Source organism: Gadus chalcogrammus, chromosome 4 (assembly GCF_026213295.1).
Source record: "Gadus chalcogrammus isolate NIFS_2021 chromosome 4, NIFS_Gcha_1.0, whole genome shotgun sequence".
Classification (NCBI taxonomy): Eukaryota; Metazoa; Chordata; class Actinopteri; order Gadiformes; family Gadidae; genus Gadus; species Gadus chalcogrammus.
The window spans coordinates 33491407-33507037 of NC_079415.1; the positions used below are offsets into that span (position 1 = coordinate 33491407).

The 15631-nt window shown below is 45.1% G+C and overlaps 2 protein-coding genes and 1 long non-coding RNA gene across 6 annotated transcripts in view; 2 read left to right on the top strand and 1 right to left on the bottom strand.

Annotated features, from left to right (window-relative positions):
- Positions 1–1940, bottom strand: part of LOC130381472 (zinc finger protein 729-like) — a 34502-nt gene extending 32562 nt beyond the window's left edge. Inside the window, 1 exon segment of the mRNA XM_056589086.1 lies at positions 1618–1940. Within this exon segment, the coding sequence (XP_056445061.1) occupies positions 1618–1890 (273 nt within the window). The 5' untranslated portion in view covers positions 1891–1940.
- Positions 1–15631, top strand: part of LOC130381355 (uncharacterized) — a 202832-nt gene that overhangs the window by 100767 nt on the left and 86434 nt on the right.
- On the top strand, positions 11181–15322 carry LOC130381450 (uncharacterized). 4 transcript variants are annotated; one of them, XR_008895394.1, is made up of 10 exons: positions 11181–11546; positions 11780–11873; positions 12197–12305; positions 12438–12518; positions 12614–12692; positions 12947–13148; positions 13480–13786; positions 13941–14004; positions 14204–14302; positions 14567–15322. It is a non-coding gene; the product is annotated as an uncharacterized LOC130381450 (long non-coding RNA). The 4 variants fall into 4 exon arrangements; XR_008895393.1 differs by having other exon boundaries at positions 13480–13808; positions 14521–15103; XR_008895391.1 differs by having other exon boundaries at positions 11183–11546; positions 14521–15103.

Sequence of the window (15631 nt, forward strand, 5' to 3'; positions counted from 1 at the left end):
ATAAGCATGTTTAGTGAATACCATTAGCCTAACTTAAAATGAGATCTATGAAATGATAAAATTATGTCACATCATTTATTTGTTTGCGTATTTCATATATCTTAAAAGTTCATCACATCATCTCACTACAATTACATCAAGCTCTGCAGAAATCTGCTAATAACCCATTGATTTGAATCAGGTGTGATGGGGAACATATGAGTGGGCCCTGGAATGGCAGTCCAACCCGCAACTCACTACCTGTGAACTCGTATCAGATCGATGTATAACATTATGCTGCGTTCCAGGGACACTTTTCAGACCGTAAGTTACGAGCTGTAGCGGAGGTCATCGATCTGGTAGAGGGTTGTGAAAACACGGGTTACGGGTTGCCTGGATCGCACCATATGTATTTAGGAGGAGTTAACGGGCCATAATTATCTCCTCATCAGTAAAACGCAAGAACTACTGTGGTCACGTAAGCAAGGCAATTCTATTTGTATAGCGCATTTCTTACATCAAGCAGTTCAATGTGCTTTACAGAATACAAAAAACAACAGTATCATTTATGGTGACGAAGTACATGCAAACAATATAATGAAAGTACTTCTATGAAATGACACGTAATAAAAAATAATAAAAGGGAGAAAAAGATTAAAAAAAGAATAAAAAGACCTTCAGATATAATAAGTATAGATCGATTAGAATAAAAATAAAAAAGAGAAGGAAAACATAATAGTATGCATCACTGAAGAGCTTAGCCTTTAGTTTGGATTTAAAAATACAAGTTGTGCCGTAATTTCTTGATTCTTTTTTAATTTCTTCTGGCAGTTTGGTCCAAAGTTTAGCTGCATAAACACTAAAGGCTGACTCACCACATTTTGTTTCGGCCGTAGTTTGAACCAAAAGATTTTTGTTTTGAGACCTCAGTGATCTGGCTTGGTTGTGCTGTGTGAACATGTCATGTATGTAGTATGGTCCAATGCCATTTAGTGCTTTAAAAACAATTCTATAAATAGGCCTAACTGGAAGCCAGTGTAAGGACCTTAGGATAGGGGCAATGTGCTCACTTCTTTTAGACCTAGTTAGCAGCATTTTGTATAGTTTGTAGTTGCTATATATAGTTTTTTGGGGAATCCCAGTTAAAAGGGCATTACCGTAGTAGTCTATCCTGCTTGAAATTAAAGCGTGAATACATTATTCTAATTCACTCTCCGACATAAGGTTCCTCAATATTGCAACGAAGAAAGAAGTGTACAACACTCGCATTACAGTGTGTGTATTCACACACATACCTGATGCAATCTACCTTTACATTAGACAGTGACACAGTAGCTGGGCTGTTAGCTGTAGAGCTAATGCTACAGCAACAACATTATAAATTATGTCTAATGCTTATCGTCGTAATCGAGTTATCGCCCAGCCCTAGGTGCACGCTCAGTCAGAACGTTTATCCAAATAACAAAGAAGTTTACAACACTCGCATTACAGTGTGTGTTGTACATCAAACACATACCTGATGCCATCTAACTTTACATTAGAGACAGTAACTGGGCCGGTAGCTGTAGAGCTAATGCTAGGGTAACAAGGTAACCATATACAGTAAAGCAACACAATGATATAGCGGTAGTTCACTACTTGTTCGAGGTTTGTAGCTGAGCCGAGGAGAGTTGGTACTGCTTCGGACTCCATTTCCAGACGTTCAGCAAGTCCATCTTTGTATTGGACCAAGTTGAGGAAGCAGTCGTCGGTGAAATGTTTGGCGCAGACTTTCGCATTTCCAGAGAAAATGAAATCAACCCACTGCTTCTTCAGAGGCTCGGATGAAGGAAGTACAAATAAACTGTCGTGTTCATTTGTACTACATCCAAACACTGAGCAACTGCCGTGCTTCGCTCGTTTGCAAGACATGATGTCTCTCCAGGAAAGAACTATGTGGGCTGAGCTCACACGGTCGTAGCTCATTTTCTCATGGGCGGTCGGACAAATTCTCTGGGCGGGCAAAGGCAGAGAAAGGGGAGGTAACCTTTTCCCCGTATTTTTTATTGAACTTGTTGATGCAATGCGATCCTACGGAAGAGGATTAGGGCCACACATGTAAAAAAAAATTAAATTCTGACTTTATTCTCAGAATTCTGAGAAAAAGTCAGAATTCTGACTTTAATCTCAGAATTCTGAGAATAAAGTCAGAATTCTGACATTAATCTCAGAATTCTGACATTATCTCAGAATTCTGAGATAAAAAGTCAGAATTCTGACATTAATCTCAGATTCAGAGAAAAAAAAGTCAGAATTTGACTGTAATCTCAGAATTCTGACTTTTTTCTCAGAATTCTGAGATTAAAGTCAGGAATTCTGACATTAATCTCAGAATTCTAGAAAAAAGTCGGAATTCTGACATTAATCTCAGAATTGCTACTTTAATCTCAGATTCTGAGAACAAAGTCAGAATTCTGACTTTAAAGTCAGAACTACGGGTATCTGTAAGGACCAACCTCCGTGGGGAGAGACACTTTGCTTTATGCAGTAGGAGGAAACCTATGGAAAAGCCAAGAAGGCCACAATCCGGCCCTAGAATGGCGCGGTTAAAGTGCAAGAATTCCGTACGGAATCCGTACGGAACTAATAGCCGCGGCTATTAGTCATATTGAGATGGCAGTGTGCGAAATACCCGTCAATATTCGGGGATGCCCTCATCCCCAGATTGTTCTCGATGTGCAGTTGCCAGCTAGGCCATAACATTACAATATTTCATGGATGCAAGCAAGCCAAGACAATCAATCTATATCTGTAGCCTACATGACAACACACACACACACACACACACACACACACACACACACACACACACACACACACACACACACACACACACACACACACACACACAGACACAGACACAGACACACACACACGCACACACACGTTAAACACACTGGTAAAGCAATAGGAGCCTGCATTGGCTAAAGTTGTTGGGATGCAAGTTATTTTATAACAGGGAGGGGCAAAGTTGTGCATTACAATGCAAACACGACATAATTGGCACCGTTCTTGCGCACTCAGAAGAACATGAACTGATTAATGCCAGGTATATAGCATATCGGAGACGGGCACACAATCAGTGCATTTGCAAATGAGAGCCTGCAGTATGACCGATCGCTAATACGATCAGACAGATAGCCAACATCATTGATCACATATAAGCCCACAACAAGCCCAACATCACCACGGCAGGTGCGCTCTCTCTCGCACATTCACACAATCACTCCAACTTCTCCAACTCCAAGGCAAAGCTGTTTCACTAAGACCACAAACAACCACAACTAACCAGCCTACATATCCACAACAATGCACAACAATCAGTTCTATACATTGCGTCTATCTTCTGTTTCGCGCACATGGCTAATTTGCATAGGCTACTTGCACAGGACTGTCGGCTCCGCTTGTCAAAAAAATAGAACGTATTTGTGAATAATGCTTTGAATTCTGAATACTGGACTTGGTGAGCCCTCCCTGTTATAAAATAACGTGCATCCCAACAACTTTAGCCAATGCAGGCTCCTGCTTTACCAGTGTGTTTAACGTGTGTGCGTGTGTGTGCGTGTGTGTTGTCATGTAGGCTATAGATATAGATTGATTGTCTTGGCTTGCTTGCATCCATGAAATATTGTATGTTATGGCCTAGCTGGCTACTGCATATCGAGAACAATCTGGGATGAGGGCATCCCGAATATTGACGGGTATTCGCACACTGCCATCTCAATATATAGCCTAACATATACAAATATATCACTGTACTAAACACAAATGTATTTTCCACTAGCTAGTGGTGGTCATTACATTGTAGTGAAACTAGTAAAGACAACACAGCTTTATGTTACGGCGCAACATGGAGGCACTGCAGCTCTAGTCTCGACAATGCGTTACTTTAGTCTGGTATTTCTCATCACTGATTGGTTAGACAGCCTTCAACTTAGTGGTCAAGCAAAGAAGAGGGAGGGCTCTTTCTGCATACCTATAGCCGGAGAGAATAACTAATAGCCGGAGTGAATAACTATAGCCGGAGTGAATGGACTAATAGCCGCGGCTATTAGACATTCAAAACCGTACGGAATCCGTACGGATTCTTGCCAAACCGCACGGAATCCGTGCGGTTTTGCACTTTACCGGCTTTCCCATAGGTTTCCTCCTACTGCATAAAGCAAAGTGGTCTCTCCCACGGAGGTTGGTCCTTACAGATACCCGTAGTTCTGACTTTAAAGTCAGAATTCTGACTTTTTTCTTCAGAATTCTGAGATTAAAGTCAGAATTCTGAGATTAATGGTCAGAATTCTGACTTTTTTCTCAGAATTCTGAGATTAATGTCAGAATTCTGACTTTAATCTCAGAATTCTGAGATTAATGTCAGAATTCTGAGAATAAAGTCAGAATTTAATTTTTTTTTACATGTGTGGCCCTAATCCTCTTCCGTACGATCCTCAGGATCCTAAGCAAGAAATACAGGCTTGATGCAAATAATACCTTGTTTTCTTTCCTTTATTTTTTTAACCCTTCTGCATTGGTTCTTATTGGTGGTTTGTTGAACTTACAGGTTCCTCTTTGATGAATGACTATGAATGACTAAAAGAAAGCCAAGAGGCCGTTTATCAAAGCCAGGCTCTGTTATTGCATGTGGAACCACTAGGGGGCACGTACACACGTACACACGTACACACGTACATACACACACACACACGCACACACACGCACACACACGCACACACACGCACGCACGCACACCGTGAGGACCCAGTCGGGTCTTTGACCCCGCCCCTGCTGTGTGTATGCGTGCGTTTCTCTCCCTCCTACTTAGGAGATTGTCTGCAGGTGTGGACGGACGGTGCTGCAGGAGCCTGGCCAGACAACAGACCGGCGGGGTATAGCCAGGCCTACTACGAACCTCGCTGAACATACCCAGCCATTCGACAGAGACGCAACTCACGATCAGAGTTAAATGGTAGGCCTACTACGAAGCTCACTTAGGATTAGAGGGGTTTTATATGCGTCTGAAAAAAAAAACAATACAGAAACAATAGGGGCTAAGCAGCTTCGCTGCTCGGACCCCTAATAAGGTACGTCCAACCTGCCTTATTCTATAATTTAGGGAATTCACTTTAATTAATTTTACTCTGCAATAACTTGAATGGAACTTCAGATGTTTGGGGACAAGCAGCACAGCAGTCAGGTAGCTATTTAAAGCTATAATAAACCGCGTATTTTGTTTATTTAGATAAAGCATTATGAAAATGTTTGCATGCACAATAAAGGCAATAAAAATGCGATATGCGTGGTAGAGAGACGGAGAAGGGAGGTGTGTGTGTGTGTGTGTGTGTGTGTGTGTGTGTGTGTGTGTGTGTGTGTGTGTGTGTGTGTGTGTGTGTGTGTGTGTGTGTGTGTGTCTTTGATGAAAGCTTCCTTCTCCCTCCTCAAAGGGCCGTTCAGGATGCTGCCAAGTTACGCCCCGTGCCCACTACATGCGTCCGTCGACTGATGTGGGAAGGCGTGGCTGACTGATGGGGGAGTAGTCTTTGCAGAGGCATCCGTCAGCCAATCAAATCGCTTCGCCGGGTTCTTCCCGCTACTTCCTGCTTGTTGTGAGGCAAGATGACCCGCTTTCCCGCTTTCCAGTATCGTCAGAGCCCGAGTCGCGTCACAGTGCTTACATTTGCATACGCGATCTGATTGGATGACGGAACCGTCGCTGCCGAAAAGTTGAACATATTTCGACTTCTTGACTGAGCCGAAGGCTCCAACGGAACGCAATGCATTGTGGATCCGTCCGTTCCGTTGGAGCCTTCGGCTCACGCCTCGTGCCCACTGCACCGTCAGTCAACGGACGTCAGAAGGCGTGGCTGACGGATGGGGGAGTAGTCTTTGCAGATGCATCCGTCAGCCAATCAAATCGGTTCGCCGGGTTCTTTCCGCTTCTTCCTGCTTGTTGCGAGGCAAGATTACCCGCCTTTCCCGCTTTCCTAGTATCGTCACGCCGTGCCCACTGCCTCCGTCAGTTGTCCGTTGCCCATTGACTTTGAATGGGGCGGTCGCGCAATGCATTGTGGATCCGTCAGTTGACTTGGAGCGTTCGCCACCGTCAAAAAGTTGACAAAATGTTCACTTTTTCGGCAGCGACGGATCCGTCATCACTCAGATCGCGTATGCAAATTTAAAGCACTGTGACGCGACCTCGGGCTCTGACGATACTGGAAAGCGGGAAAGCGGGTAATCTTGCCTCGCAACAAGCAGGAAGAAGCGGAAAGAACCCGGCGAACCGATTTGATGGCTGAAGGATGCATCTGCAAAGACTACTCCCCCATCCGTCAGCCACGCCTTCTGACGTCCGTTGACTGACGGTGCAGTGGGCACGAGGCGTCAGAGCCCGAGTCGCGTCACAGTGCTTAAATTTGCATACGCGATCTGATTGGATGACGGATCCGTCGCTGCCGAAAAAGTTGAACATTTTTCAACTTTTTGACGGTGGCGAACGCTCCAAGTCAACTGACGGATCCACAATGCATTGCGCGACCGTCCCCATTCAAAGTCAATGGGCAACGGACAACTGACGGAGGCAGTGGGCACGGGGCGTCAGTCAAGAAGTTGAAAAATGTTCAACTTTTTGGCAGCGACGGATCCGTCATCCAATCAGATCGCTGTACGGTTGCTGATTGACACCCCGCCCTCATGAGTAAAATCCTCAGTTTGTCGATGCTCATGCTAATGATCATGTGTTTTTCCCCGCGTGTGATTTGTTGACCCATTATGTTAATTTTGATGTGCCGGTCCCCGGACGTGATTGGCTGCTGCATCGGAGGGCCGAGGATCCGGGAGGATAAAGCACGGGCGAGCTCAAAATCCACGGCAGCTGGCCTTGGATATGAAGCTTGCCATATTGGGTCTTCGAATGGTTATTTGTTGGTTGATCGAGGTTCTTGTTAATTGCTACACGGGAACTTATCCCATGCACTGGGCTAAATAAACAAATAAACAACTTCCAGTTAACCAAAGACATCTGGTTTTATGTTGCCACCCCTTCCCCTAGCGGGGGACGTAACAATCGCGTATGCAAATTTAAGCACTGTGACGCGACTCGGGCTCTGACGATACTGCATGGAAAGCGGGTCATCTTGCATCGCAACAAGCAGGAAGTAGCGGGAAGAACCCGATTTGATTGGCTGACGGATGCATCTGCAAAGACTACTCCCCCATCAGTCAGCCACGCCTTCCCACATCAGTCAACGGACGCATGTAGTGGGCACGGGGCGTTACGGGTGCAATGGAGACGGTGTCTCGCAGAGCGCTCAGAGAGCAGATGTTCTCGTGTGGTAACATCGCCCTCTGCTGTCCACATCCGCTCATACACACACAGGGACGCAAGATCATACGGGACTTGCTTTTCACCAACTTGACATCAGTAACGCACACACACACACACACACACACACACACTCATGCACACAGTAACTTAAGGTGAATTGAATGAAGACTTTTTCGTTTTGAAGTATGAATCTAAATCAGTCAAATCAGACTCATCCCTTTAATTAAAATGAGGGAGGTCATATAAGATCAAACACAGAGCTGAAATAGCCTCACTGTTACCAAGTGAGAACCTGCGTTGGGTTTCACTAATTAGCTCACCTGCCGCAGCTCGCCTGCCAAGTGTTTTTCTTAATTAGTTAATTGGTTGCATCTGGTGCGTTTCACTTAAAAGGGAGCCGGACAGTACGTTGGAGTTCTCCACTGGCAGTGTAGCGTCTCCCAAACGCGGGTATGTTGTGTTCCCAGAATCAGAACGTGTGTTAATGTTTTGTTGAGGTCTGTTGTAACTTATTGGACATCTCTTCCTGTTTCATAGGTTTAAAGACTTTTTGAAAGTAAGGAGGAGCATCTCATCTGAACCTGCTGATGTGAGTAGTATTGTGTGGTAAAGCACAACTGTGGTGACTTGTATGTTGAATTAAATCACTGATAATGTGCGAAGGAAATCGGGGATTGTGGTGGTTTAACTCTCATTTGAAATTTAAATAATGAGTCTACCTGAAAGTAACATTTTAGAAACTATACATTCAAACTTGTCAAAGTAAGAGGTAAATCACTCTTGACTAATGACAGTCAAATAATTAGTGTAACTTATATAAAAAAGCTGGATTAGTAATTATCTTAATCATTATTTAAAAGTTGGATGATCCCAAAGCCCCTGAATTGTATTGTCATTCATTATCTGATTTAATGGAGATGGTAGATGTTGAACTGTGGGACAGTGCCCAAGTTTGGGGAAAATTAGTAATCTGTTCTTCCTTCAAAGGTCTATCATGGATATGTAACTGCAGTTCTGTGAGTATCCCAGCTTGACCATGAAGTTGACCTGCGGAACTGTAAGTGATTAAGTTTCTCATTACTCTTGGGCACATTGAGTGTACTTTGGCTTCCTGGCGAGTTAACCTGTTAGCTGAAGGTTGATCTGAGAAGTGAGGATGTTTTATTGGTTCATGGGTGACAGGTGTTTTTATGTTGGTTTTAATGGTTTGTTAAAACGGTTACAGGTTCTAAGTTATCGTTTGTAAACTGGAAGTAATGGTTGGGTTCTGATATCTTCAGTCTTCTTTCCAGCCACTTTCCTGAGCTCTGCATCTTCATCACATGAGTGTTGCTTTACTGATGAGGTTGTGGTCTGAGTGAGCAGAGGTGCATACTGGGATACAGAGCTGTCTGAAGTCTACATGTCTGTAGACGCGCCCCCTCAGGGGAAACCGAGCGTGTTTGAGAACCGCTTGTGACGTCAGCTAACCTGGACTAGAATGTTCTTTAAGATGGAGACAGGGATTCAGAAGGAGAAACGCCAGGGGGAGATGAGGGGGCTCCTCATCTCAACGACTGAAACACAACTACAGTCTGACACAGAGAACCATGGAACACATTCAACAGTCCCCTCCAGGCATCGTGAATCCTCAAGGAACCGTTTCATTTCCAAGAAGGTCTTATTTGGGGACATCCCCAGATGTATCCTGCTCCTCAAGAGCCACCCCCCTCCACTGGGTTGTCTTCTGAACAGATGACCTCCTTCCTGTCCTCAGGCTGACCAAAGCAAAACCGCTTGCATCTGTGAAGGCCCCCATTCAGGAAACCACTGGACTACAAAGACATGACTTCAGAGACGTGAATCAACCTTGGAGACGCAAGAATAATCCATCACCAATGTGGGACGCCACTGAAGAATGTTGTACATAATTACGTCTCTGGAGACATTGGTTGTTCTGTTCTGGGTGCCCTGGCAGGAGAGCTGGGGTTGGATGATGGAATGTTCTTTGGCATGAGGCTTTTACCCTGCATGATTGTTTGGCCTTTTATGGCTCAGTGGTGTGTGTGGGTTTGACATGAGATGGATGATTTTTGAGCATCTGGCATGGGGTTCTACGTCCGTGTCCTGGGTTCTGTGTGTGTGTGTGTGTGTGTGTGTGTGTGTGTGTGTGTCCGGCTTGCTTTGACGGTGATAATGTTCATACGGGGGTCTGTGTGGTTGGCTTGGGATATTGGAATGGTCAACTAAATCATACCTGATGGACGGCCACACGTTTACTTGAGGCCTCCAGTTGACATGCAGAGCCCAGAGTGACGCTCCGGAGCGATATCCAACACACTGGGCAGGAAGGAGTGTCCAACTCAAGTGTAAAAGGATGCAAGCGGCGTGTTCAGATCAGTGACTTCAAACTAGGACTACACCAATCAGGATCAATGGAGGATGGACACCTAAAGGAATTCCAAAGGAGAGTCTGACGTTGGAAATGGACCTAAATGGATATTCAAGATGACCTTCAGACCTGCAAGGAGACGGCTCTTCATACCTGGCTGGATTGATGGAGAGCCCTGTGGATCTTGTCTCGCTCTCAGTTGCACGTCTTCGCAGGCTGAACTGTATTTGTTTCGGACAGGACTAGCTGAACGATTGGTTCTGATTTAAGGGAACCAATCGTGGGAACTCCAACTAGTGCGCTCTTCGAGCTGAAGTTGTGCTCTTCAGCCGAGGTAAGGAAACCTTCACTGGGGCTTCAAGGTGTAAAGAGGACTGTTTCAAAGTGTTCCATGGTACTCTGATGAAGACCGTTGTTGTTTCACTGGCTGAGGGGAAGAACCCTCACATCTTCCTCTTGGCCTTTCTCCTCTGAGAATCCTGCCGCCATCTTGAAGGATATTCTAGTGCATGTAACTTATGTCACGACACATTCTCAAACACTTGGTTTCTCCTGAGGGGCTTGTCTGTAGAACTGAAGATGTCAGACAGCACTGTATCCCAGCATGCATCTCTGCTCACTCAGACCACACCCCCATGAGTAGGATGCAACACTAGCGATGGAGATGTACAGTTTTATAAGTAACGAGGGAGACAAAGGTGATTAGAACACAATGGCATGTCAAGTCTGTAAATCTTTAAACCATGAAGATGGTTGGATAGTTCAGGAATTGGGCTTTATTTTAGTATGGGCAGTCCTTATTGAATGATTCCATTGTTTTTAGGCAAGGATTTGTTGTTGTGGGATGTACATGGTAGTTTGGTTCTTCGTACGGTTTTGATTGATATAACTTGTACACACTGGGTGCATAATAATTTAAAGGTACACTGAATAGTAGTAATGACCAACAGCAACAAACAGATCTCCTCAAGGTAAGTCTGTTGGCTGTGTTTTAATGAAGACCATCGCTGGACTTCAGGATCTTCCTTCGTTCAGCTCAAGGTGAGGCGCTGGTTCTGTTTTTTCTTTGGTTGGTTCCGGGCGGAATGTTCGGATTCCAGTCGGACGGTTTGTGCTTCCCGCCGTGGAAGGTTTTGAGTGCGGTCACTTGATTTAGTCCCAATGGTTAGCATAGAACGTTGTAGTCTTGACAACCATTAGAAGCCACCTAGCAGTTAGTGGATAGGAATCTGGCTGAACGTTCTGGATTGTATTTGCGTAACCTCGAGCCGTTGCCAACGGAAACTATTTTTCAGTCGTTTCCATTGGGAAATGTTTCCCCTATCTTAAACAACTTAAGTTGATTAAATAACATACTGACCGTACAATCGTACAATATGTTGAAGTTCGATGGTTGCGGCGTACTTTTAACACGTTACGGGACTCTCGCTGCGTACGAAACGGCATTCTACTTGCGGGCCCATTTCTGACATCAGTGAAGGCTGAAACATTTCAAGGTGGAAGGCAATTTGACATTTCTTCAGCGGAACCCAGCACCTGAATATGGCGAGTAAATTTGATTTAATATCAATACTACTTAGTGTTCTTTGTTACTTCTATCTGCTGTCATTAATTGCCACATAAGTTAAACCCTACCTAATGGAATGACGTTAAACAATGACTTTGGTGCTGAGTTACCAACTGGATAATATCAAAGCTAAAATAATGGCCGTCCTTCCCATGTGTTACAGTAGAAGATACTCTGTATCTGTACAAGGTTAAAAAGGTAACATGTAGTTTGTCCCAAGGTGTCCACCTCCTCACCCAGAGCCAGACCTCCACCTCCTCACAAGTCCTCCAGAACAGGTCAGTGCTCTTGTGTGTGAGTAGTGGTCAGTTTCAATGCATGGCCTGAACCACATCTTTAAACTTTTAGACTGCTCTGTCTTCATTCCCAAAATGGAATGCTCATGTCTGGTCTCAAGTATTTTCCAGCCTTGAGTTATAAAATAATAGTTAATTTAATTGTGTAACTAGGTTTTGGATGAGTCAATTAAGTTTATTGTTGGGCAAATGCTGATATAAATCTGCTGCTGTAGCTGAAAGGCAAGGCTGGGGGCCGGAGGCTTGTGGTGCCAGGGTGGACCGGAGACTGAGGCTGGAGACCAGGGGCCTGCAGCACCGGACCAGGGGGTAACCGTCACCAAGCTCATCTCAAACACTAAAATCCACGGTAGTTTAGGTCTGGTTTTAATCATATTATGACTATCTGTGCCAAGCTGTGATTTGAGTTAATTCATACCAGGTTTATGTAGGAGTCATTATTGTTACTAGTGCTGCTATGACCGTAGTGGATGAATTGCGGAATGCGACAATCTGCAGACGTTGTCTAATTTAAGTGTTCAAATATGTTTTAAATTCGTCTTCCATTTTACAAGTGAACCTCAGATGCAGGAGGTGGGGTGTGTTGTGTCCCCAGGTGATTTACTGCTGAGACCAACTGTGTTTGTAACCAGACCAGGAATCCATGGCTGAAGGAGCTGATGGAGCCGTGCTGAAGGAGCTGACGGAGGCCCTGCCTGGTGGAGGATGTCTGTCGTGGGGTAGATGGAGCCTGACTCTGAAGTGATTATCACACTCACTGCCACTTCTCGTAGAATACTGCTACCACAAACCACCGGCGTTTGTACCACATATACCAGACGACTACATCTGTTTTACCACATGTTGAAGCAAGACTTCTGCTGTTTGTTCCAGACCAGGACTCTGTCTGAGGAGAGCTGATGGAGGAGCTGAGACGCTGGAGGACGACTAGGAATCGACCAACAGGGATTCCTCGTAAGTTGTATTTACTTACATGGTTGACTTAAAGGGCAAAATACAGCTGTTACTTTGACATGCGTTAACAAACTACTGCTGTGTTTTCTTACTAGGACGTATTTCTGGAGCGGAGGCGAGCTGGTAGGGGAGCCATGAATCTGGAGGATGACCATGACTCTACCAACAAGGATTGTACGTTTGTATTAACCTAACAAAGTGGAAATAAAGGGCTTAAAAATGAGTTTGCATTATCTGGATATAGTGGACTAGGTAGGGGGTTCAACTCTCAGACCAATGGTGCCGGCATTCAGTCCTCAGGATACAGTGATGCGTCCTTGAGCAAGGTGCCCTAAAGCCTGCCTGCTCCTTAATGACATCTCTTTGGTTCAGATAATGTTGCATCTTTTGAATATTGAACCTAATCCATGTCCATTTGGTCCGGGCAGACACACCTGAGCTGAACCTCACCTGATCCTGTTTGGTCGGGGGCAGACACACCTGCGCTGAACCCGCCCTGATCCTGACATCCTGCTGGTCCCGTCTCCTCAGTTCATCTGAGCCTCGTCCTCCAGAAGACCTGCTGAGCTCAGCAGTCTGAGGCTGATGGATCAATGACCTCCAGTGGGAGTGATCTTCTTGACCCCACATGTACCCGTGTGCTTCCACACGCCTTTCCCTCACGTCTGTCACTAACCTCACTACTTCACTTCTCTCTACTGCTTCACCTTCTTCTTCCTTCTCTGTGGTTTGAACCTTTACACTGAAGGCGTGTCTTCCTGCCCTCAGAGGGTTCAGCGTTAGGGTTGAGAGTCAGGGTTTAGAGTCAGGGAATGAGCTGGTCAGGGAGGACTGGTTTTACACAAACCTCTTCACTTGCTTTCTGAATGGTGGTGACATTTTGAAAAGATTCATTTGGGAAAATGTTTTCCTCTGCTTTCCTTTACAAAAATATGTATTAAACTTCTGTGTTTGTAACCAGACCAGGAATCCATGGCTGATGGAGCTGATGGAGGAGCCGTGCTGAAGGCCCTGCCTGGTGGAGGAGCTGATGGAGGCCCTGCCTGGTGGAGGAGTCGTGCTGCAGGCCCTGCCTGGTGGAGGTGCTGATGGAGGCCCTGCCGGGTGGAGGAGCCGTGCTGAAGGCCCTGCCTGGTGGAGGAGCTGATGGAGGCCCTGCCTGGTGGAGGAGCCGTGCTGAAGCCCTGCCTGGTGGAGGAGCTGGTGGAGGCCCTGCCTGGTGGAGGAGCTGGTGGAGGCCCTGTCTGGTGAAGGACGTCCGTCGTGGGGTAGATGGAGCCTGACTCTGCAGTGATCATCACACTCACTGGCACTTCTCGTAGAATACTGCTACCACAAACTACCGGCGTTTGTACCATATATACCAGATGACTACATCTGTTTTACCACATGTTGAAGCAAGACTTCTGCTGTTTGTTCCAGACCAGGACTCTGTCTGAGGAGAGCTGCTGGAGGACGACTAGGAATCGACCAACAAGGATTCCTTGTAAGTTTGTATTTACTTACATGGTTGACTTAAAGGGCAAAATACAGCTGTTACTTTGACATGCGTTAACCAACTACCGCTGTGTTTTCTTACTAGAATGTGTTTCTGGTGCGGAGGCAAGTTGGTTGGGGAGCCGCAAATCTGGAGGATGACATCACTCTAATTACAAATTACTACTGTGTTTGTTACTTTACATTAGAGACCAATTACGTTTGTAACCAGACCAGGAATCTGGAGGACTGTACATCTAGAAGGCAGATCCTGAGGACCACCAGTACTCTACCATTAAGGATTCCTCGTAAGTTTGCAAGATCTGGACATAGTGGACTAGGTAGGGGGTTGGGGGTTAAACTCTCAAACCAATGGTGCCGGGTTCAAGTCCTCAGAATACAGTGATGCGTCCTTGAGCAAGGCGCCCTAAAGCCTGCCTGCTCATTAATTACTTATCTTTGGTTCAGAAAATGTTGCATCTTTTGAATATTGAATCTAATCAATGTCCTTGTTTGGTCCGAGCAGACACACCTGAGCTGAACCCGCCCTGATCCTGTTGGGTCGGGGGCAGACGCACCTGAGCTGAACCCGCCCTGATCCTGACATCCTGCTGGTCCCGTCTCCTCAGTTCATCTGAGCCTCGTCCTCCAGAAGACCTGCTGAGCTCAGCGGTCTGAGGCTGATGGATCAATGACCTCCAGTGGGAGTGATCTTCTTGACCCCACATGTAACCGTGTGCTTCCACACGCCTTTCCCTCACGTCTGTCACTAACCTCACTACTTCACTTCTCTCTACTGCTTCCTCTTCTTCTTCCTTCTCTGTGGTTCGAACCTTTACTCCGAAGGCGCGTCTTCCAGCCCTCAGAGGGTTTAGCGTTAGGGTTGAGATATAGGGTTTAGAGTCAGGGACAGAGCTGGTCAGGGAGGACTGCTTTTACACAAACCTCTTCACTTGCTTTCGGAATGGTGGTGACATTTTGAAAAGATTCATTTGGGAAAATGTTTTCATCTGCTTCCCTTTACAAAATTGTATTTAACTTCTGTCAAGTGTTTTTGTTTATATATTAAAATCCCACATTGACTTCTACATGTTTGGTGCGGTTCATTTAATTGTCCTTTTAACTTGGTTAATGTCAAGCTAAACTCCTGCAATACATTTAATATACATGATTGTTATTCAGCAATGTTCACATAATCCATTTAGTAAAAATATGAAACCTCAATATTACTACAAAATTCAAGCCTATTCATGTATTTAACAATGTACATACTGCCCTGCAGGCCATTCTCTGCTACTACAACACTTTCAAACCACCAACCCATCTCACATCAATGTACAATAGCTACGTTGGTTCAAACGGAAAATGTAGTTTGGTGTGAGACTGTTGTCCAGCAGAGGGAGCTGTCATACACCTTAATTATACAGGGATGTCTGTGTATTTACATTTTAAAATGTTCATGTGCTGGTCTAGTTTGTCTGCAAATAACTCTGTGGATAAGCAGCACAGCAGTCAGGTAGCTATTTTATGCTAAAATAAACTGCATATTTTGTTGATTTATGTGAAGCATTATTTTTTTTTCATGCAAATTAAAGCATAGAAATACATTTTGGCGTTTTATTTTTCCGTCTGGGCTA